Source organism: Capricornis sumatraensis, chromosome 15 (genome assembly GCF_032405125.1).
Source record: "Capricornis sumatraensis isolate serow.1 chromosome 15, serow.2, whole genome shotgun sequence".
In the NCBI taxonomy this organism is placed as follows: domain Eukaryota; kingdom Metazoa; phylum Chordata; class Mammalia; order Artiodactyla; family Bovidae; genus Capricornis; species Capricornis sumatraensis.
In genome coordinates, this window is record NC_091083.1 from 20,767,702 (window position 1) to 20,790,969 (window position 23,268).

At 37.9% G+C, this 23,268-nt stretch overlaps 1 protein-coding gene, 1 non-coding gene and 1 pseudogene across 6 annotated transcripts; 2 read left to right on the plus strand and 1 right to left on the minus strand.

Moving 5' to 3' along the window:
- The first annotated feature begins 19 nt into the window (after positions 1-19).
- MASTL (microtubule associated serine/threonine kinase like) lies at positions 20-23,090 on the plus strand. 5 transcript variants are annotated; one of them, XM_068987499.1, is made up of 13 exons: positions 20-205; positions 5,507-5,644; positions 8,069-8,208; positions 8,904-8,992; positions 10,780-10,886; positions 11,080-11,230; positions 12,982-13,154; positions 14,087-15,232; positions 16,269-16,410; positions 17,422-17,436; positions 19,773-19,886; positions 19,992-20,093; positions 22,933-23,090. In XM_068987499.1, exons 1-13 carry the CDS (start codon positions 20-22, stop codon positions 23,088-23,090), a joined length of 2,661 nt encoding a protein of 886 aa, XP_068843600.1. The 5 variants fall into 5 exon arrangements, with proteins under 5 accessions (XP_068843600.1, XP_068843601.1, XP_068843598.1 ...); XM_068987500.1 differs by having other exon boundaries at positions 16,272-16,410; XM_068987497.1 differs by lacking the exon at positions 17,422-17,436.
- LOC138091583 (chromobox protein homolog 3 pseudogene) lies at positions 97-3,246 on the plus strand (annotated as a pseudogene).
- Positions 11,893-11,964, minus strand: TRNAW-CCA (transfer RNA tryptophan (anticodon CCA)). Its single transcript has one exon. It is a non-coding gene; the product is annotated as a tRNA-Trp (tRNA).
- Positions 23,091-23,268: the final 178 nt, after the last annotated feature.

The following is a 23,268-nucleotide window of genomic DNA, read 5'->3' on the forward strand; positions in this document are numbered from 1 at the left end:
GCATCCGGGGTGGACTGCGATGGAGCCCACCGTGGGCGGTGAGATGGAGAGTGGAGATGGCGCGGCAACAGGAGAGTGCGTGAATAGGATCCCGGTGCCAAGACCTCCCTCCATTGAGGAGTTCACCATAGTGAAGCCTATTAGCCGCGGCGCCTTCGGGAAGGTGTATCTGGGGCAGAAAGGCAACAGGTTGTATGCGGTGAAGGTAAGAGTCGAGGATTAAAGAAAGCTAAAGAGGCTGGTCCTTCGGTTCTCCTTCCCGCCCCCTGAACTGGGCAGGCTCCAGGGCCGCTGGAGCGGCTAGACTGGATGCCTGGCTCGCTGAAGCCTCCGGGCCCCGCGAGATGATTTCTTACTTGAGGTGACAGCGCGGGCAAGTCGCTGTTGCCTCTGCCCCGCCCTTCTGTTCCCACCGGGTAAACCTTAGAAGATCTAGGACTTCTGAACCGTTTTTACTAATTTGGGCTTTACCAGGATTAAGGTTGAAACTTTAAATTAGAAATAGTTATTTCCAAATTATATTTTAACTACCAATTTGATGTAGATTCATTTCTATTTTTGTTGAGGCGTAATTGACATATACCAATTTCAGATGTACAACTTAACGATTCAGTGTTTGTCTATGTGGTGAAATGATCATCATCATAAGTCTAGTTAACCATGATGAAACAACTGCATATTTTTTTCTTGTGATGAGAACTTTATCTTAGCAGCATTCAAATATATAATGCAATATTGTTAACTATAGTAAGCATGCTATGATATAGATGAACTTTTGACCTGTATAACCAAAAGATATCATTAAACAAACCCCACTTTTCAAGCCTTTCATTATAAATCTGGAATGTAATTTTATTTAAAGACTAAGCTGAAATATTCCTAAATCACTCCTTTATCCTTACAGTAGCATGTGCTGTGCTTAGTCGCTCAGTCCTGTCCAACTCTTTGCAACCACATGGACTGTAGCCCTCCAGGCACCTCTGCCCATGGGGATTCTCCAGGTAAGAATACTGGAGTGGGTTGCCATGCCCTCCTCCAGGGGATCTTTGCAACCCAGGGATGGAACCGGGGTCTCCTGCAATGCAGGTGGATTCTTTACCAGCTGAGCTACCCGAGAAGCCCAACAGTAGTATGTATCATTCCAAAGCATTCAAGAGCTCAGAGTATTCGAAGCTGTTCAGGCCACTGTTGATTCTCATCTACTCCCGTAGCTTCAAATTAGTCACATCTCAGGAATGAGTGATAGTAATAAAGGAGAAGCTAGTAGTGGTACTGATGTGGTTTCAACTTCCTGTTGGACATTGCCGCGTGAATACCTAGCAAGCACCTCAAAATTGTACTTGCCCAGCTTTGAACATGGTGCTCTCCACCTAACCACCTCCCGGATTTCTTCTCTCCCTGTAATAACACCACCATCATTCAGGCTAGGAACTTGAGTCTTTTTAACTTTCCTCTACTGCATCTGTATATCCTCTCTCTTATCTCTGCCTGTCAATTCTGTCTCATTCATTTTTAGTACCCTTTTCATTCCATTCTCAAGTTTGCCCAAATACAGACTTGATTTTTTCTTCCTTTTTTTTCTTAAAGTACAACTTAGTTTTTAGTAAATCAAAGATTGAGTAACCATTAACACATTACAATTTTAGAAAATTTCCAGTACCTGAAAACTACCTCTCTTGGTTATCTGCAGTGTCTCCCCACTTAGCCACAAGTAACTTTCCATCTCTATTGGTTTGTCTTTCTGGACATTCCATATTAATAAAATCATAGAATACATGGTCTTTTGCATCCAACTTTCTTCACTTCCTTCACATGTTTTTGAGGTTCCTCAGGCCTTCACTGGGCTTCCCTGTGGCTCAGCTGGTGAAAAAAAAAATCCTCCTGCAATGTGGGAGACGTGGGTTTGATCCCTGGGTTGGGAAGATCCCCTGGAGAAGGGAAAGGCTAACTACTCCAGTATTCTGGCCTGGAGAATTCCATGGGCTGTATAGTCCATGGGGTCACAAACAGTCAGACAGAACTGAGCCAGCTTCACTTTCACTTTCTCTTTAGCCGCCCCCCCCTTCAAACTTTTCCTAACCTTTCAGACCCACCCTACTGAAATTAATTCTCCATCACTTCATATTCCAAAGATTTTGTGCTTTTCCTTCTGTTTACTAAGCAGTCATTATTAGCTGTTGAAATGAAAATGCCAGTATATTTTTTCATAAGTATTTATGAATATCCACTTTGTGTAGGATATGGATACAGTGGTGAACAAAAACAAATATGCCCTCATGAAGCTTCCAGTCTAGTGGAATGATAAGGAAATCATGTTTTAGACTGGCTTTGTCAATTTTCCTCATTTTTCTTATGGGAAGGCTCTACAGCTGGAATTTACAGTGTACTGATGATTTTATTAAATGCTTTAATGAATCTTTGGAAGAAATATGCCTTTTTTTCTTTGTAATCTTCCTGAGAATTGATCTCAGTGTTACTAACTATTCAGTTTAGTGCTCCAATTTTAACATAGATTATAATTTTGCTTCCCTACCAATTACCTTGAGACTTAAAAAGAGTAATTAGTTGTTTTCTGTAACACAGCATCTGACACTTAAGTGTCAGTAAACTCTAACCATTTTTAAGAATTTCTCCAGGAGATGCTGCAGACCCAGGACCCAGAGAAGCTCAGAGGTGGTGAATAATAGCTCTTCAAGTCTGCAATAAAAAATGGCCTCCAATAAAACTACATTGCAAAAAAACGGGAAAGAAACAAATTGGAAAGAGTAAAAAAGTTGAAGAGGCGGAACCTGAAGAATTTGGACTGCTGTGTTGTGAATGGGATGGTGGAATATTTCCTGAAGTGGAAGGGTTTACAGATGCAGACAATACTTGGAAACCTGAGGAAAATTTAGATTGTCCAGAGTTAATTGAAGCAATTCTTAATTCTCAAAAAGCTGGTAAAGAAAAAGATGGAACAAAAAGAAAATCTTTGTCTGACAGTGAATCTGATGATAGCAAATCAAAGAAGAAAAGAGATGCTTCTGATAAACCAGGAGGTTTTGCCAGAGGTCTTGATCCAGAATGAATAATTGGTGCCACGAGCAGCAGTGAAGAATTAATGTTTCTCATGAAATGGAAGGATTCCAATGAGGCTGACTTGGTGCTGGCAAAAGAGGCAAATGTGAAGTGTCCTCAAATTTTAATTGTAATTTTTATGAAGAGAGACTAATTTGGCATTCTTGTCCAGAAGATGAGACTCAATAATTGTTTGCATTGATTTTTATGTATATTTATATATATATATATAAATATATAATGTGGGTCTTGGTTTTTTGATTTATTAGTGTGAAGAAATAACTACATTCTAATGAAAATCAGGTTTGATATGTTTGTTTTGAAGTAGTATTGGGGAAGTTACATTGGGTTGTTTTTGTTTTTTTGGTCTGTAGCACTAGCTGCTTTGAACAAATAAAAGCTTTCTATAGTTGCTTCCTTCAGCAGAAAAGAATTTGATACCATAGTATATTATTTCCTCAGCATTAGAGAACAGCTTTTCTAAATGTTGGGGGAGATCTCCATAGTCATTACTTAATCAAAATTTAGAATTTGCATTTCACTCATATATGCCTAAGGATCATTCTAAGTTTTTTGTATGTGTATACATAAAATACATATGTAAATTGTTTGGGAGCTTTTTTTTGTTGTGCTGGTTTTTGTTTTGGTAAATAGATTTAAACAACAGCTTTTCATAACCATGGATAAGCCCATGTTTCTGGAATTCCATCATTTTGAGCAATATAAGAAATCCCTTCAACTTAAACTGAAAACTTAAGTCTTAACCTTTCAAATTAAATAGTTTTGTAATTAATTAGGTAAAATAAGCAATTTAAATTAGGTAATTTTTTAAAGCATCCTATCAGAATCTGTATCCACATCTGCATATAAATCTGCATATAAATGCAGAAACCCTGGAAGGAAAATTCTTATCACTGTCAACAACCTCCCCAACCAAATGAAAAAAGTAGAAAAATTCTGGTATGTTTTAAATAGCGAAGCAAAACTTAGTAAAGTGGACACTTGATGGTTCCTTTTGGTGAACCATTGTTTTACAAGAAAGTGAAGTCTCTTTGCTATATTTAGGAAAGGTTGTGATATATGGAATGTCTCAGATTTGTTCATGGAAACCTAATCAAATAGTTTTAAAATACTGGCAATTTACGACATACAGGAATATGCCCTGCAGAAATATGTCCATAGCGTACATGGGATCTTAGTTCCCTGACTAGGGATAGAACCCAGGTTCCCTGCAGTGGAAGGGCAGAATTGTAACCACTGGACTACCAGGGTTGTGTAAACACATGTCCTATCCTGTAGTGCTTCCTGTGTTCTAGCTGGTCCCGGTCTGTGAAGCAGACTCCCTGGTAGCTCAGTCATTAAAGAATCTGCCTGCAGTGCAGGAGGCCTGGGTTGGATCTCTGAGTCAGGAAGATCCCCTGGAGAAGGAAATGGCAACCCAGTCCAGTATTCTTGCCTGGAGAATCTCATGGACAGGGGAGCCTGGTGAGCTACAGTCCGTGGGGTCGCAAGAGTCAAGACTAAAGCGACTCAGCGACTCAGCACAGGAATAAATGAGTGAACAAACTTCTAATCTACACTTGACCTGCATGTTTCTTCAGACCTTACCCCAACCCATTCCTTACATGAAGGGCCCAATTTTCTCAGTATTTGGGGTTACTAGTTGAGCAGAAGCCAAGAAAAACAACTTTGTAGTGATCAGAATGTTATTCAACTGTATATTACTTACTTTATTGTAAATACTGGTGAACAGTGCTCAATAGTTTTATATTCCTAAAAGAAAAAAAAAAGAATTTTTCCAGGAGGAAAAAAGTACATTCTTTCTCTATTTCCATCCATCAAGGAACCAAAAAAAATTTTTTTAATGGATTGGCCAATTATTTCTCTTTGCCTACATTCCTGATTAAGTGAAAGTCTCTCAGTCGTGTCCGAGTCTTTGCGACCCCATGGTCTGTACAGTCCATGAAATCTCCAACCCAGAATACTGGAGTGGGTAGCTAGTCCTTTCTCCAGAGGATCTTCCCAACCCGGGGATTGAACCCAGGTCTCCCGCATTGCAAGCGGATTCTTTACCAGCTGAGCTACAGTCCTGATTATCTGGGAGCATATTAGGAACACTGCTATCTTATGACTTGTAAGAACAGCAGAACAGAATTTATTTTCTACTTATTGGTAGGGTAGATGGGGAGCATTTGGTTACATCTTTTTCCTTCTCAAAAGGGATGTGATACTTGTACCACTTGATACCAAGATGAGAGGTTCTATGTTAAAAGAAAGTTATATTTTCACTAGCTGTTTTCCTGGCAGAGTTTCCTGCTGGCAGTGTGAGGGCCAAACAACATGTCCATGCTTTCTCTCTGGTTGTTTTCACGATGGGAACTTGGAAACCTGAGACCACTCTGCGATAGAAAATAAAACCATGTGTCTGTTGTCACATTATGTACTACAGGTTGTCAAAAAGGCAGACATGATCAACAAAAATATGACTCATCAAGTACAAGCTGAGAGGGACGCGCTGGCCCTAAGCAAAAGTCCTTTCATTGTCCATTTGTACTATTCCCTGCAGTCAGCAAACAATGTCTACTTGGTGAGTAAATGACATGTTTTTCTTCATTCAGGAACCACTAAACCCAGTGATTTAAGAATTACTGTCTTGAGGTTCAGTGTACCTAGGTTTGAATTGCAGCTGTTGAACTTACTAGCTTTATGACCTTGGCCAAGTTACCTTACCGGTTCTATTTGTTAACGTTCTTCAGGGGAAAAGAACAATAGGGTGTCTGTGTCTGTGTCTGTGTGTGTATGTAGAGAGAGGGATTTACTTTAGGGAATTGTCCTTCATGGTTGTGGCAGTGGCAAGTCCAAAATCTCTGGGGTAGGCTGACAGGCTATAGACCCAGCGAAGAGTTGATGTTGCAGCACAAGCCCAAAGGCAGTGAAGAGGCAGAATTCCCTCCTCTTTGGAGGAGAAAGACACGACCCCTCAACCTTTTTTCTCTCCAGGCCTTCAGCTGATTGGATAAGGCTCTCCCACATGATGGAGGATAATCAGCTTTTATGCATACTCTAATGGTTGAGATGTTTATCTCATGTAAAAAATACCTTAACAGCAACATTTAGATTGGTGTTTGACCAAATATCTGGGTGCCGTGGCTTAGCCAATTTGATGCATAAAAGAACCATCACGCCTCAGTTTTCCCATCTGCAAGGTGGGGATAACAATAGTACCTACCTCAAAGGTTGTTACGAAATTCCAATAGGTTGATACAAACCTTGTAGAACAGTGTGTGGCACATAGTGCTAAAAATATTTCCTAAGTAAAGGATGCATAATAGAAATATAAAGTTTGATGTATAATAAGGAAAAGATATTAGGAAGTAGTGGATTTGGGATCTATTTACTTAGCAAGTTGCTTGCTTTTCACTGAACATGGCAGCTTGCACTCTTTTAATTCTAATGAGGAATTTGGGTAGGGGACAGGAAGAGGTGAGGATGACAGGTATTTTGACTTCCAAGTTCCAGAGGTTCATGAGGAAATAATCAGATGTTGTGAAAGACCATCCTGTGCCCCACTCCCAGTCCCACCCCCTCTCCAGCAAATAAAAAGAAGAAAAATTACTCCAAATTAAAGGAGACTAAAGACATATGATAACTAAATCCCATGCATGGTCCTGGCCTGGGAATGAGGGACCAGGAGAGAGGCCGTCAGGAACAATATGGAATTATCAGAGAAATCTGAATACAGACTAAACAACAGGTAATAGCATTATTTTAGCATTAAATTCCATGCATTTTATTACACTGTAGTTATAGACGATGTCCTTGATAAAGCATTTGTTAAAAGAATGTCCTTGTTAGTAGAAACATGATGAAGAATTCAGTGGTACACTTTCATAATTTGAAAAATAAAGAGAAAGCAAAAGAATTCTGTGGTGACATATCATGCCCTCTTCAACTTTATTCTCGAATTATTCAGCCAAAATTTTTTTTTTGATGTATAACATAATCACATTTATTAAACAATGTATGCCAATATAAAAGGCAAAGTTCAACAATGCAAAAGTACAAATATTTTTGCACCAACCTAATATTACAATTACAAATAATAACCTATTTCTCTTTCATATTACTGAGCCTACCCTGTGTTATAACCAGAATAATACAGAACAGGCATTTGACAAAACTAGTTTTCTTCCTATAAAGAAACTACAAATGAGTTTCTGCTGGAACCTTCTCAACAGAGATTTCAATAAGGTATAAACAAAGTTTCTTAACTAGAAGGGGCAATATAACAAAGTACATTTCACATGCGAAGTTTCATATCATTCTTCAGAGATTCCAGCATAGAAAAACAGAAGATATTTCCTTCAGCAACCCAGGGGATAAACAAGATCATCTCAAAATCCTTCCTAGCTCTAAGGTGTAAGGTGTCGTCACTCAGTCGTGTCCGACTCTTTGTGACCCCATGGACTGTAGCCTACCAGGCTCCTCCGTCCATGGGATTTTCCAGGCAAGAGTACTGGAGTGGGTTGCCATTTCCTTCTCCATATTCAGCCAAAATTTTAAAGATTAATACCAGTTGCTAATGTTGCCTTATTTAAAGTATTTTATTTGAATAAAAATACATGCACGTAATGTATTTATGTTAATGTTGTTAATATATTTATTATGCAACATACTCATGTTAATGATTAGCATAAATAAGTATTGTTATATATGTGTAGAGGAAGAAAGCAGATGTGGCAAAGTGCTAATGATGGGTGAAAACAGATGAAGAGTACATGAGAAATTATTCTGTTCTTCATACCTTTTTCGTAAGGCTGAACAGTTTAATTTAAATTTTAAAAAATGTATGGTAGCATGAACAAACCTGGTATTGATGTGTACTCAGTGACACCAAGAAAATGTCTGTTACAGAACCATGCTAAAATGTATAATCATTAATGCTCAAATAAGACATTTTTAAGTAGTCATACTGGTTTTATTTTACAGTATTTCTGTTTCGTTTTGACAGGTAATGGAGTATCTCATTGGTGGAGATGTCAAGTCCCTTCTGCATATCTATGGCTATTTTGATGAAGAGATGGCCGTGAAATATATATCTGAAGTTGCACTGGCTCTAGACTACCTTCATAGACATGGAATCATTCACAGGTAATGACTGACTTTTCTCCAAACTATTACTTAAGCACAAGTAATCAAATTATGTATTTACTGTTTGAGTCTTAGATATTTGCATAACCGCCAATATATGGGTTATCTTAAATTTAGTAGTAATTTGTGCGAATTTACAAATGCCATCAACTCTTTCGTCTCCCTGTGTGTGTGAATGTGTTGCTTTGTCCATGGATATCCCATTTTATTGTGGAGAATATTGACTCTTTTTTCCACTCTTTTAGCTGTACATCATGCAAAAGTACCATAGTTTATAATCCCAGCTGATTTACAGTGCTTTGCTATGTTCAAAGAAAGGTTAAGTGACTCTTTTTGATTAAGGCTTAATCTCACACTCTCTTAATCTCACAGAAAGAGGTAAATATGATTTGACCTGGTTTGAGGTTTATTTTACCTAATGAAATTTATTTTAATAGAATATCTAGTGAATAATGGCAAAGATAATCTAGCATTAAATAGTTAACTCTTGTATATTCAGATATTCAGATTTTAGTTTGCTTTTTTTTGTTTGTTTGTTTGCTTTTGAGAGTTCTTTTCTGTACTTTCAAAGCCACCAATGAGAGACAATAAATAAGATTTGATTCTTCTTTAACTTTCTGGTTTTTTTGCTGGAAATTTTAAAATCAACACTAGCTCTTTTTCAGTTATCTGCTATTTGTCTTTTTTATGTGCAGGGATTTGAAGCCAGACAATATGCTTATTTCTAATGAAGGTCATATTAAACTAACAGATTTTGGCCTTTCCAAAGTTACTTTAAATAGAGGTAAGAAACATAGCAAGTAAGTACCTTTTTAAAAGTCCAACACATTTTAGACACTAACATTTCATTAGTTTATATTGTTTTCTGTTAGTTAAAAATGAATAAAATGGTTTTGGGGTGTGTACCCAGCAGAAGAATTGCTGGATCATATAGACCAAATTCTATTTTTTAATTTTTTGAGAAACTTCCACTGTATCTTTCATAGTGGTTACACAGTTTTACATTTTACAGTTGACCAGCAATGCACAAGAGTTCCAATTTCTCCACATTCTTTCCATACTTCTTATTTTGTTTTTTGATAGTGGTCATCCTCACAGGTATAAGTTAATATTTCATTGTAGTTTGGATTTGCATTTTCCTATTGGTTACTTATGTTAAGTATCTTTTCATAAGCCTCTTGGCCATTTGTATATCTTCTTTAGAGAAATCCAAGACTTTTATCCACTATTTTAATTAGATTACTTGGGTTTTTTTTTTTGTTACTGAGTTGTATTTGTCTCTGTATTCTGTATATGAACCCCTTATTAGATAAATAATTTACAGATATTTCTCCCATTCAGTAGGTTGTCTTTCCATTCTGTTGTTTGTTCCCTTCGATATTCTGAAGTTGTGAGGTTTGATATAGTCCCATTTGTCTATTTTTTCCTTTTTCCTGTACTTTCAAAGTCATAACCAAGAAATCATTGCTGTAGCATTTTTTTAATTTGTAAAATATATTTTAAGAAGTTTATTGTAGTTCCTACAAGCTTCCCTTGTAGCTCAGTCAGTAAAGAATCTGCCTGCAGTGCAGGAGACCTGGGTTCAAACCCTGGGTTGGGAAGATCCCCTGGAGAAGGAAATGGCAAACCACTCCAGTATCCTTGCCTGGAAAATATCATGGACAGTGGAGCCTGGTGGGCTGCAGTCCATGGGCTCGCAAAGAGTCGGGCATGACTGAGCAACTAATACTTACTTACTTACTTACTTACTTACTTACTTACTTTTACAGTTTCATCAGTGTGAGGTATAAGTGAAATTTAAATTCAAAATTTCGACCTACATTTTAAAGTCTTACACCACATACAAAGCGTTACACTTCTCTTACTATTTTTGATATCTAAAGAAAATTGTACAATATTATGTGAGTGTTGAATCATTTTACAGTGTTACACATTTAAAGCTGATAAAAATCTGCATTAGTTTCTATCTTGCTTACATAGTAAATTAACATGAGTGTTCCATAATTTGTATTAATTCCTAAATTGATTCTGCTGTTGTTGTTTAGTCACTCAGATTCTGTTATTGAAATTTACTTTGTATTCTTAGTACATTGATGCCTTTCTTAACTTTTTTTTTTTTACCACCTCCTTTTCTAATGCTTTATTTACCAAGAATTATTTTGTTGGCACTTAGGTAACACTCTTGTATTTCTCTCTCTTTTTTTAAAATTTACTATTTATTTATTTTTACCTTTTGACCCCTTTCATCCATTTCTTCCAACCCTTAATCCCACCTCTGGCAACCACAAATCAATTCTCTGTATCTATGAGCTTGATTTTTCATTTTGTTTTTTTAAATTCTATAATAGAGAAAGCATATGTTATTTGTCTTTCTCTTGTCTGGTTAGTTCTACATGTTAACTGTATGGCACGATGGTTTTCCTGGCTGTGTTTGTCTTGTGCAAGACAACTTTGTAGTTGATGTTAATAATGTGGAAAGTGGGGCAAAGTCCAGGACAAATAATTGTTGACTTTAGTCAATGATAGTTGAAGTTTTTAAAGAATATCATATACTTTTTTTTCCATACATAGATATCAACATGATGGATATTCTTACAACACCATCCATGGCAAAACCTAGACAGGATTATTCAAGAACCCCAGGACAAGTATTATCTCTCATCAGCTCTTTGGGATTTGTAAGTACTCGATAAGAAAAAAACTCACATGATATGCCCTAACATGATTGCCATTTACACGAATTCAAATATTAAGCATGTTGCATTACTTCAGCAGTTCATCTACCTAGATGGCATAACAGTCTATGCGTTTAGGTGGTGTTTTTGTGACAACAAATCGTAGCATTTGCTTTTGTCTTCCTCTTTTTCGTAGCACACACCAGTTGCAGAAGAAAATCACGACTCTGCAAATGTTCTTTCGACTCATGTATCTGAAACATCACCACTTTCTCAAGGACTAACTTGTCCTATGTCCGTAGATCAAAAGGACATTACTCCTTATTCTAGCAAGCTACTAAAATCATGTGAGTATAAAAGAAAGGGTAGTATATTCCATTAAATGTGCCCTTGAAGAACAAAGTATTTTACAATTTTAGAATTCTGAGTATCAGTAATTTTGAAATGCAGACATTCAGATAGCCTGTGGATTTCCTCTGTTTTGTCATGTAAGTGCCATTTCTGACAGGGCTTATTGCAAATCTTTGTTGTTGCTGTTGGCTGCACTGGGTCTTCATTGTTATGCTCGGGCTTTCTCTGGTTGCAGGGAGCTGGGGCTACTCTGTAGTTGAGGTGTGTGGGCTTCTCACTGCGGTGGCTCTTCTTGTTGCCAAGCACAGGCTCTAGAGCCCTCGCTTAGTTGCTCCACGGCTTGTGGGACCTTCCTGGACCAGGGATCAAACTGGTGTACCATCCATTGCAAGGTGGATTCCTAACCACTGGACCACCAGGGAAGTCCCTGTTGCAGATCTTTACATCAACAAAATAAAATGTCAAGCTAATTTTTCAATTAGCTGCAACACTGTAATGATCATTGGGTGAATTTCACTGTATTGAGTCTATGGAAATCTTGGTGGTGGTGAAGTCACTCAGTCGTGTCCGACTCTTTGCGACCCCATGGACTTCTCCATCCATGGGATTCTCCAGGCAAGAATACTGGAGTGGATGCCATTTCCTTCTCCAGGGGATCTTCCCGACCCAGGGATCGAACCTGGGTCTCCCGCATTGGAGGCAGACGCTTTAACCTCTGAGCCACCAGGGAAGCCCAATTGGAGAAGATATAGTAATACTGTGTGCCTTTATAAAATGATTTCTAAAAGGTTCTGAAATTAAAGTCAAGATGAAAAAAAAAAAGTCAAGATGATATAGCTTTAGTATTACACAATAAAAGACAAAAGTCAAAAGTAAAGGAGGCAAGTGGAAAATCTGTATAGCACTTAACCTCACCCTCTAACTTATCAACAGTGGACAGTTTAGTTCTGTGCATGCGTATTTTCTTCATCTTAGAAATGTGAATAATGATCCTCTAAAGAGTAATTAGTGTTCGTTGTTTTCATAGATGCTACTTTGTTGTGAATTTGGTCCTCAATTCTGTATATATCTTGGATGGATAGATAGACCGAAAGGAAGAATTGCTTCCTTTTTACAAATGAGAACAAAAGAGTCTCACTTTAAGTTCAGGAGCAAAAAGTTTTAGCATCATTAATTGTTTATAAGATACAGGAAGTTGTATTATATAGATGGTGCTGCTTTCTGGCACTGGCTCACACTTAGCAAAGTCACTATTATTTCTTTTACCCAGTAGTATAAAGAAGTCCCTATGGATGTATATAATTCCACACTGGTAAGCATGTAAACCTCAACATTAAAATAAAGCTCTGGTTTTAATTAAATACAAACTGAATTAAGTAAGAGTGGTCACATTCCAGCCTTTTAGCACATCCAGATTTAGCCCATCAGTATTGAACCTTCATCGAGAAAAGTTTCAAATTGGATAATGGATATTCAAAATGAATTTTCTCCTAATTATAAATTTGCTCCCTGTCCTGATTTCTACTTTATCAATATTGAGAGTTTTGTCTATTAACTTTCAGAACACTACTTGTTTGTCAGAACAGCCTGAAGCCATCCTTGTAGATGAGATAATGTTTACATAGAAATAGTCCTGATACGAAATATTCACTTCCTGCTTAACCCAGTTGCCTGTAAAGATTCAGGATCCGCAAGGAAGTAGGAAAGATGTGGCATAAGTAAGCCTCGGTGGCTCTCTTCCCCACAGGTCCTGAAATGGTTGCCTCCCACCCCGGGATGCCCGTGAAGTGTCTAACTTCCCACCTCCTCCAGTCTAGGAAGAGGCTGGCAACATCCAGCACCAGCAGTCCGTCCCATACCTTCATATCCAGCATGGACTCCGAGTGCCACAGCAGTCCCAGATGGGAAAAGGATTGCCAGGTCAGAGTGCCACTCACCTTACCCAGAACCAACTGTGTGTAATGATAGAAACGCTTGACACCTTTTCATACAAGTTCTGTAAGGACATGAAACTGTTATGTGAACAGCAGTGAAGCTACTCTTCATTTCCCTGTATATTCTGTCAAGTTCTTTTGCAGCATTTCATTTCTCATTCAAATGTGAAATTATTCTTGTTCACTATATGAGATTACAATTTTTTTTAATTTATGTTTTGGTCATACTGTGAGGCATGTGGGGGTCTTAGTTCCCCAACCAGGGATCAAACTCATGATCCCTATATTGGAAGCATGGAGTCTTAACCACTGGTTCACAAGGGAAATCCTCCAGTTTTTAATTTTTGCAGTATATTAATGGTAAATGTTTGGCTTCTTGGCATCTAGATGGAATTCGTTTTTAAAATTCTCTACCCTAACACAGACATTAGATTGTTGAGTTCTTTTAACCTTTGTCTTATTTTATAACTTATACTACCTCCTTCTATAACTGTTTACTGCCCGTTTATCATTTAATGGAATGGTAACTCTTCTGAATCAGAAATAACTTCTAGACCACAAGGGTGATCAGATGTGTCTTTAAAAGTATCTATTCTAAGGAGATTGCTTGCCAAGTGAATAGATACTGAAAGTCATTTTACTTAATTTATGTATTCTATTCTGGGCTTTTAAAACCTATTAAAGCTGAGAGGAACTAACAATATGATAACCTTTCCTATATAGGATGCGGATAAAATGTTAGATTAGAATTATATTAATAACCAAAGGAAAAAATCTTTCCACTTGATAAAATAAACTGGACTCTATTTGCTCCTTAGTCTCAGCAATATGATTTTCTTCATTACAGTGGCTAAGTCCTAATCACTAGGCCACCAAGGAAGTCCCCTGATTTTTTAATTGTTTTTTCCTCCCTCTTAGGAAAGTGACGATGCAGCAGGCTCTATGATGATGAGTTGGAATACAGTTGAAAAGCCTTTATGCACAAAATCTGTAGATGCCATGGAGACCAAAAGTTTGAATGAAAGGGATCTTGAGTTAGCTCTTTCTCCCATTCACAACAGCAGTGTCGTTCCTGCCACTGGAAACTCTTATGTTAACCTTGCTAAAAAATGTTCTTCAGGGGAAGTTTCTTGGGAAGCAAGAGAACTAGATGTAAATAATATCAACATGACTGCTGACACAAGCCAGTCTTGTTTCCATGAGTCAAATCAGTGGACTGTGAATTCTGGTGGGATGACTGAAGAGCACCTTGGGAAAAGAAGTTGTAAAAGAATTTTTGAATTAGTTGACTCCAGTCCTCGTCAGGGAATTATACCAAATAAAAAAAGTTGCTTCGAGTATGAGTGTAGTAATGAAATGAGAGATTGTTATGCAACTCAAAAGACAGGCTTAACATTTGAAGTCCAGGACCTTAAGCGGTTGGTATACAGAGATCACCAAAATGACTGTGTGAATAAGAAGAATGTGGGCAATACTTTTACTGATAAACACCAAACCCCAGAAAAACCACCTGTCCCAATGATAGAAAAAAACCTTATGTGTGAGCTGGATGACGATTGTGACAAGAATAGTAAGAAGGACTACTTAAGTTCTAGTTTCCTGTGTTCTGATGGCGATAGAACTCCTAAAAGTATTCACATGGACTCTGATTCATCTTTTCCTGGAATTTCCATCATGGAAAGTCCATTAGGAGGGCAGTCTTTAGATCTAGATAAAAACATCAAAGAATCCTCTTTGGAAGAATCAAATATTGAAGACCTACTTCCTGTATCACCCAGCTGCCAAGAAAGTACCTTGCCAAAAGGTGTTGAGTGCCCTACCATCCAAGACAGCAACCAAAAAATGTTGGCTCCTTCTTCAGAGGTCTTAAAACCATTAACCTCTAAAAGAAATGCTGTGGCATTTCGGAGTTTTAACAGTCACATTAATGCTTCCAATAGCTCCGAACCTTCTAAGATGAGCGTCACTTCTTTAGATATGATGGATATTTCGTGTGCCTATAGTGGGTCATATCCCACGGCTATCACCCCTACTCAGAAAGAAAGATCCTACATGCCATATCAGGTATGTTACCACTGGACACTCCATGCTGTGTCAGGTATGTTATCACTTGCTAATGTGTGGTCCTTTAGATTTTAGAAAAATAAACTATGACACTGGACTATATAATATTAATCAAATGGTTTTGTTCTGCTTATTGGGAATCTGTGGCTCTGTGGAGGTTTTACAGAAAGGTGAAGCGGGTAGCAGTGTTTAGCATTTTTAATTCCAGTGCCTCCTTCATTTGTATTGTCCTGCATACTTTCACATATTTACATTTTACATGTTTACATATTGACAATCACATTTTCACTTGATCACGTAACTCTGAGATACAAAATTAAAATCCATCTATTTTACTGCCTTCTAAGGTCATATTTAGATGATCTCTTTTCTTTGTAGAAGAGAGTTGAAAAATAAAATCTTTTTTTTTCCCCCTAAACTGTTACCTTTTTAAACCCAAAGTTTCTGTTTTTTTCTTCCTTTGGAGAGACATCTTAATATAGAAAGTGCACACCTCGAATGTAGGGTTACAAGACTTGAGTTTTCTATTTAGAGCTTAGTGAGGGACTTAAAAATTCTTACCTTCAGAGCCTGTGTCTGCCACCTGTCCTGGTCCAACAGAGTCCTTGTGAGACAACAAAATATCTTAAAAACATAAATGCCAGTTGGCACCAAAGGTTATTTACATATAGTTCCATCCTATGCATTGTCCTAATAATTCAATCATTTTTCAGCTGTAGCCTCCCTCCAGGACACTTTGTAAGCTTGTATTGATCCATCCTATCAAGAAATTTTTCTCATGGATTTTTTTCATTGTTTCTTGCATATCCAGATCTTATTGAAATAACTGGTATTAGCTAAGCAATTGAATTGCATTATTATCATTAGGATTTTTTAAGTAAGACTTTTCATAATTAGTTCTGAGACCATTTCCAAAGCTGATCAAGGACTTGACTATTTTTCATGCCCAGCAGCCTAGCTTTTCTTTGGTGTAAGCATTTCTGTTCACTGTGAAAGGAATGAAGGTATTTATTGTGCCTTAAACTCTTGAAATTAGCAGACCCCAAATCAGGTCAAATCAGAAACTCCATACCGAACTCCAAAGAGTGTGAGAAGAGGGGCAGCCCCAGTGGACGACGGGCGAATCCTGGGAACACCAGACTACCTCGCACCCGAGCTGCTGTTAGCCAGGGCCCATGGTAAGGCGCACGCGTCTTGAATTTTTGAAGTATCTATCATTATAGTTTCTTTTGAGATAAATTGTGTTAAATTTCTTTAGAACTTAGAGTGCCTAAGGTAAAATAAGATGAGATCGTGCAGTACTCTTTTTCTCACATGCATGGTGTTTATTAGAGTAAATAAAGACACACGGCCATTCATCCTCAGCCTGCTGGTTTAGTCTCAGTGACCCAGAGAAGCCCTACCTTCCCACCCCCTCTACTGTCTTTGTTCTAAATGTCTTCCCAGATCTATTCTTGTCTGGTTTCAGGAATACAAAATTAGTCCTGCGCCTCCGTTCAGTCTGCAGATGCCTCTTCCTGTTCAGAGCCTGCACTCACTATAGCCTCACCAGAGGGGTCCAGCCAGAGAGGAACCATCCCTCAAAAAGCAACGCAGAAATAAAAGTTCCTCTGGGCACTTAACTAGTTTTTGGGCATTTTCCCTTTTGCTAAGTCACAGCTTTCCTAGCTCATTTCCTATATTACCATTTATACATTTTCTCAAATCAATACAGTATGAATGGAAACCTCAGATGGCAAGGTTTACTTGATAAAATCTTGCCACTCTTTTAGTGGGACATCTATTTATCATAGCTAGCTAGTGAAATGTTCTAAAATTTTTATTTCCCATAAAAGTAACTTGACACATAGTTTTTAAAATAAATAATAGAGAGCAATTTATCATTTTTAAGACAACAATAACAATTCCCTGCTCTCTAACTACTAAGGGGACTTAGGGACTCCAGCCTGAGTTTCCATAGCTGCTGCTTATTTTAATACATATGTCTGTTTCAGCTCTCTTATATTTGTAGTAAAATTACCTGAATTATTGCTCCCGGAGTAGGCTGTTTTCTACTTGGGAAAAGCTCTCTTCTTCAACTTTTATCACTTGTATCAGGCACACTGCCTGGTTTCTAGTTCAATAAATGACATAAGAATGAACTTACAACTTTCAAACAATGTACCTAACTCCTGTTTTCTTACATGCAGGATTTCTGACTTCAGGTGAGTGAATTTCTCCATAAAGGAACGTGGCAAAGCACATTTATCTGAACAGTCAAAGTCTAACTAGATCACATTGCATGAAAAATTTTTCTTAATTTCAGCTCACTTATGAAATACAAAATGAGCTTCCCAGGTGGCGCTAGTGGTAATGAACCCGGCTGCCAATGCAGGAGATGTAAGAGATCCCTGGGTTCAAACCCTGGGTCGCGAAGATCCTCTGGAGAAGGGCATGACAACCCACTCCAGTATTCTTGCCTGGAGAATCCCGTGGACAGAGAATTCTGGTGGCCTACAATCCATGGGGTCACAAAGAGTCAGACATGACTGAAGCAACTTAACATGCACACAGCGTGTACATGTTTATCTTTATCCCATGAAATACAAAAATGAACTGTCTTCTGAGCAAGAAGACATCCAGAGAGATTGCTCTTCTCTGTGAAAACAAGTGTGAGCATGTGGAATTCTTTTTATTACAACTGAAGAAATAGGCTTGATAAAAATATTAAAGTTAATAGCTACAAAAGGGCTTGAATTTTCTAAGCCTTCCATTCCATTATTATTGGAAAACAGAGAGGAATTAACAGTATTAACATACAAATTACAGACATGGATTTTAAACTAGAAAGCCAGTCGTGTAAAACAACTCTGTTCTAGCTATTTATAATTGATAATATGGTTTATCACAATACATGATCTTTTTAGACTCTGACTCACATGTATGGGTATGTATGACATATCCATGGAGAAGTCATGTATGTTTCTGACATGAGTACATTTTTGGCTGAGCTGGGAAAAGGGTCCTAATTTCTAACCTAAGTAAAATAAAACGCAGGGTTTTTCCTGATTTCCTCCTACTTTCCTGTATTTGGTTATCTGATCTGTTGAAATAATTCTTTCTCAGTGCTGCTTAAAAGGCCTACTAATGGAGGTGGTTTGTATGTTTTTATAGTGATTACAATAGAGATAGAAGCCTGTAGACTGTACCTTGTGTTTCATAGGAAAAATGGGATCATGTGGCTTGCAAATAAAAAGGTATTCCAAATGCATGCGATTATTTTTTCTAATGGCATATTCCACAATGCTTTCCTATTGTTTTTTGTTTTGGAGGCTTTTTTTGTTTGTGTGTTTTTCTACTTGTTTTAAAATGAAATGGTATTTGCGTAACCGCAGTAGTGAATTTTGTGAAACTGACTTTAAAGAGTTAATTTTCAGACAAATTTAGTTCTAGACTAGAATCTCAACTCTAAGTTTATATTGAAGTTAATCATTTTTGGACTGAAATAAACTTTTGCTTAGGAAACATTTTGTTCGTTCATAGACATAACTAAGCAAAAGTATAAACCAGATTATAAGGTCTTGTTTAAAATAAACATCTAAAAAAAATCTTTGTAGGGAATGCCCTGGTGGTCTAGTGGTTAGGACTTGGTGCTTTCACTGACAAAGCCTGGGTTCAGTCTCTGATTGGGGAACTAAGATCCCACAAGCCTCATGACATAGCCCAAAAAATAAAAATAAAAAAAGTCTTTGTATAGAAATGATGCTTTCATTGAAGGTTTTATTTAGAAATCAGTTTTACCTACTTATTAAGACTTATCATCTAATTCCCTCCTCAAGCTATAGTCTAAATGTTTTTTTTTTGTTGTTAAACTAATTTGTCCCCCTCAGTCCTTAAAAAGAGTAAAGCAACATTAAAATACCCTGTAAGTAAGGCTTCCCTAGTCACCAGGTTATCCTCCAGTTAGCATTAATATTACTACCTCATCTCATTCCTTTGTAAAACAAGTAGATACAGAATCATCCGAATGTTATTATTTCCTGGTCTGAAACTGAGGAGTACTCTAATTTTAAAGAATACCTTTTAAATTAAATGCATTTCTTCGTTACAAATAAGTCTCCAGAATATTGGAAGGAAGTAATAAATGGCAAAAGATAACTTTTAACTTTTTTTTTTTAATAGCCACGTTAGTTGTTAATCTAAACTTCTATATTCAGGACTTCCCTGGAGGTCCAGCCGTTAAGACTCTGTACTTCCAAATGCAGGGAGTACAGGTTCAATCCCTGGCTGGGGAACTAGGATACTGCGTGCCACATGGTATGGCAAAAAAATTTTTTTAAGTAAATAAAAATAACAAAACTGCTATTTTCCAAGAAAAGAATTACCACACTGCCTAAAGGAAGGTAATTCGGGGTTTTATACCTTACAGAGCCAGAGGAAAACCTTAGGAAGTAAGTCTTTGGGCCTTCATTGTACCCAGATAAAAACATATTAATGTTTTAGTTGATCAAACATTTGTAGAAAATGCTTGCAAGTTCAGCTGCTTCCTCTTAAATTCCAGGTCCTGCAGTAGACTGGTGGGCCCTTGGAGTTTGCTTGTTTGAGTTCCTAACAGGAATTCCCCCTTTCAATGATGAAACACCACAGCAAGTATTCCAGAATATTCTGAAAAGAGGTGATTCTTTTTCTCCTATCTATGAAGATAGATTCATTTATCTCATTTATCCCTGTGTATTGTTCCTTTGACCAATATGATGAACATGTTAATTTGTATTTGTAGATATCCCTTGGCCTGAAGGTGAAGAAAAGTTATCTGATAATGCTCAAAGTGCTGTGGACATACTTTTAACCATTGACGATACAAAGAGAGCAGGAATGAAAGGTAAGGTTTGGATTTGCTTCAGGGATGAATGTTAATAACATCAAGTTCTAATATAATACTACTGATAATCTGACAGCTAAACTCAGTTGATTTTAAACTTTCAGCTTATTTTTGCCCTCTCAGTATTCATTGATACATTTGTCCTTATTCAGAACATTAAAATTCAGCGCAATCAGGTTGCAGTCTTGAATTTTATTACTCTCAAGCAGGTTCTCAGAACAATCTCATCTTGTCAATGTCTAAGTTTCTCAGAGCCTGATAAAGTTAACCATCAACCAATATAGGAAACCATTTCTTACTGCTTCATTTCTGACATCATTATTGATTGACAAGTATTCTTATGTACTCTGGCTCCTTGTTGCATTATCTTCACAGCTAAGATGCCTCAAAGAAGACAACATGGGCTCATCGTGACCCATTCAAAGGTTTTTTCCCAGTGCTGGACACTCGAATTAATTTTAAACTCCAATTTTGAAACTCCAGTAAATCTCATTAGCAGTTGCCTTAAAATTCTTTTTGTCACAAGGTATAGATAGAGACAGTTAAGCACTTATGTCTCAAAATACACTTCCATGTGAAGTACGATATATTAGGAACATGGACTTTTAGTAGTATGTCATTTGTATAAGCTTCTAGTTTTCCCTCTAATCAGATCAGCAAACCCTATAGAGTGACTTCTAGGTGTCAGTGTTGTTATTTGAGGCACTGGAGGTAACCTAGGGATGAACCAGACTGAAACTCCTGTGCTTAAGTTCTAGAACTACATTCTAGTGAAAAGACAAGAAGTAGACAAATACAATCATAACGCCATCCAGTAGTAACTACACAAAGAGAGAAAGCAGAGAGGGTACAAAGTGAAGGCAAGAGATTTATTTTTTAGACCGGATGGTCACAAAGATTTCTGACAAGTGGAATTTGAGCAAAAACCAGTGTAAAGTGAGGATGCAGACATTTGAAAATTGAGCTCTGAAAATTGCTTTAAGGGACTTCCCTGGTGGTCCAGCGGTTAAGACTCCAAGCTTCCACTACAGGGGCCACGGGTTCAGTCCCTGGTTGGGGAACTAAGATCCTGCATGCCACACAGTGTGACCAAAAAAATAGTAATAATGAAAATTAAGAATTGCTTTAGAGCAACAGTTCTCCTCTGGAATGAGTTTGCTCCCCAGAGGACATTTGGTGTTGTCTGGAGATATTTCTGGGTTGTCACAGCAGTTGGGGTCGTCTAGTAGGTAGAGGCCACGGGTTCACTCAGCATTCTACAATGCTCAAGGCAGTCCCTACAACAGAAAGTTATCTGGTCCCAAATGTCATTCATAATAAAGTTATGAAACCGTTGTTTAGAAAATGGCTGCACTGCACTGTATTTGCTTAGCACATTCTTACCAGACCTCAGATACTGTTCATTTGTTTCATGAATAGTTTACCTAGTGAAGCAGATAGGGTTATTCTTCAGTTTAGTTAATCTTAACCTAGATTAGAATTCCTTTGCAGATGCAGCATAAATACAGAGATACAGTGAGAGAATCATGAAACATCATATCACATCCAATACTACAAGTAACTCTAAAGTAACCAATGCTGTTATTTATTTTAAACAGTTGAGACAAGTTCCCTAAATGTGAGTTACTGTTGTTATTTTATCCTTTTTCCTACCAGTCTTTTAGTTTATGGTAAATCCAACATATACACATACTGTCTTTCCAACCCACTAGCCCCAGCAATGGCAACCCACTCCAGTGTTCTTGCCTGGAGAATCCCAGGGACGGGAGAGCCTGGTGGGCAGCCGTCTATGGGGTCACACAGAGTCGGACACGACTGAAGTGACTTAGCAGCGGCAGCAGCCCCAGCACAGACACACGATTCCCTACTGTCTGCATAGTCATCTTCTGATATTTTCCTTAAATTTGATTGCTTTTTTGGTTTGCATACTGCCTTAATTGACACTTCTTTTTTTTTTTTTTTGCCATCTTTACTGTTGCCTGATGAAGTGAATAGTTGAGGAGAGGGGAGCTATGTCTACCAACTGAATACCTGTGTGACCAAAAAAGCAAATTCTTATTTTAGTCGACAGAAGAAAAATGTAGTGAAGATGTGATTTTGTAAGTGGAAGCCATAGACTCGGATGTGGCCATGCTGCTGGGTGGCCAGTGTGTTGTAGAGATGCAAGTTGGCGAAATCAAAGAACCAGGAAGAGAAAGAATGTGTCGGTAGTGTCATCAGTGTGTACGCTGAAAGTAGCAGGAAGGATAAGGATGGAGCGCAGGGAAGACAGCGTGGGAGTGGAGGACGAGCTTCCTGCTGAAGTTATGTAGGCGGGCGATGCTGAGCTCCAAGCAGTCAGCAAGGCCTTGAAGTAAGAAGTGGGGCATTGATCGCTTAAGATCAGTGATGGGGGAACAGGAAGTAGCCCAGGCTCCCTTATCTGATGAAGTCTGGGATGATTCCAGCAGATACAGGCAGTGAGAAAGATAGGCTCCTGTTAAGGCCAGTCATCATTCACTCTTTGGACCAATTCAGACAAGGCACCTGCCGTATGCCAGGCGATACACAGAATAAAATAGCATGTGCTGTTGGGAAGTGTGTGGTTGAAGAGAGCGATGTTTTTAAAATGTCTGTGAAACAGGCATAGTAAACCAATATTACTATGGTTTACTATAGTAATAGCAAGGTCCACGTGAGACAGTCTCTCCTCGATGCCTATAAAATATTGAGTTAGCCAAGAAGTTCATTTGGGTTTTTCATACCATCTGATGGGAAACCCAAATGAACTTTTTGGCCAACCCAATAGTACTTTGGTAATGGTGTCATAATATTGTTTTGTTTGATATTTTTTCCCAAGAGCTGAAACATCATCCTCTCTTCAGTGGTGTGGACTGGGAAAATCTACAGCATCAAAAAATGCCTTTCATACCCCAACCAGATGACGAAACAGATACATCTTATTTTGAAGCCAGGAATAATGCTCAGCACCTGACTGTATCTGGATTTAGCCTTTAGCTTTAATCTATTAAATTTTTCCCTTTAATCTAACCTTGCCTTATAGCATGAGCTAGCGTAATTACATACACCTTAGTACTAGATTGATTTAAGCGGGAAAGATTATTTTACCTGGATCAGTGAGCTTTTCATTGTGTTACAGCTTCCACAGCATTAAAAAGGCTATCAGGAATGTAAT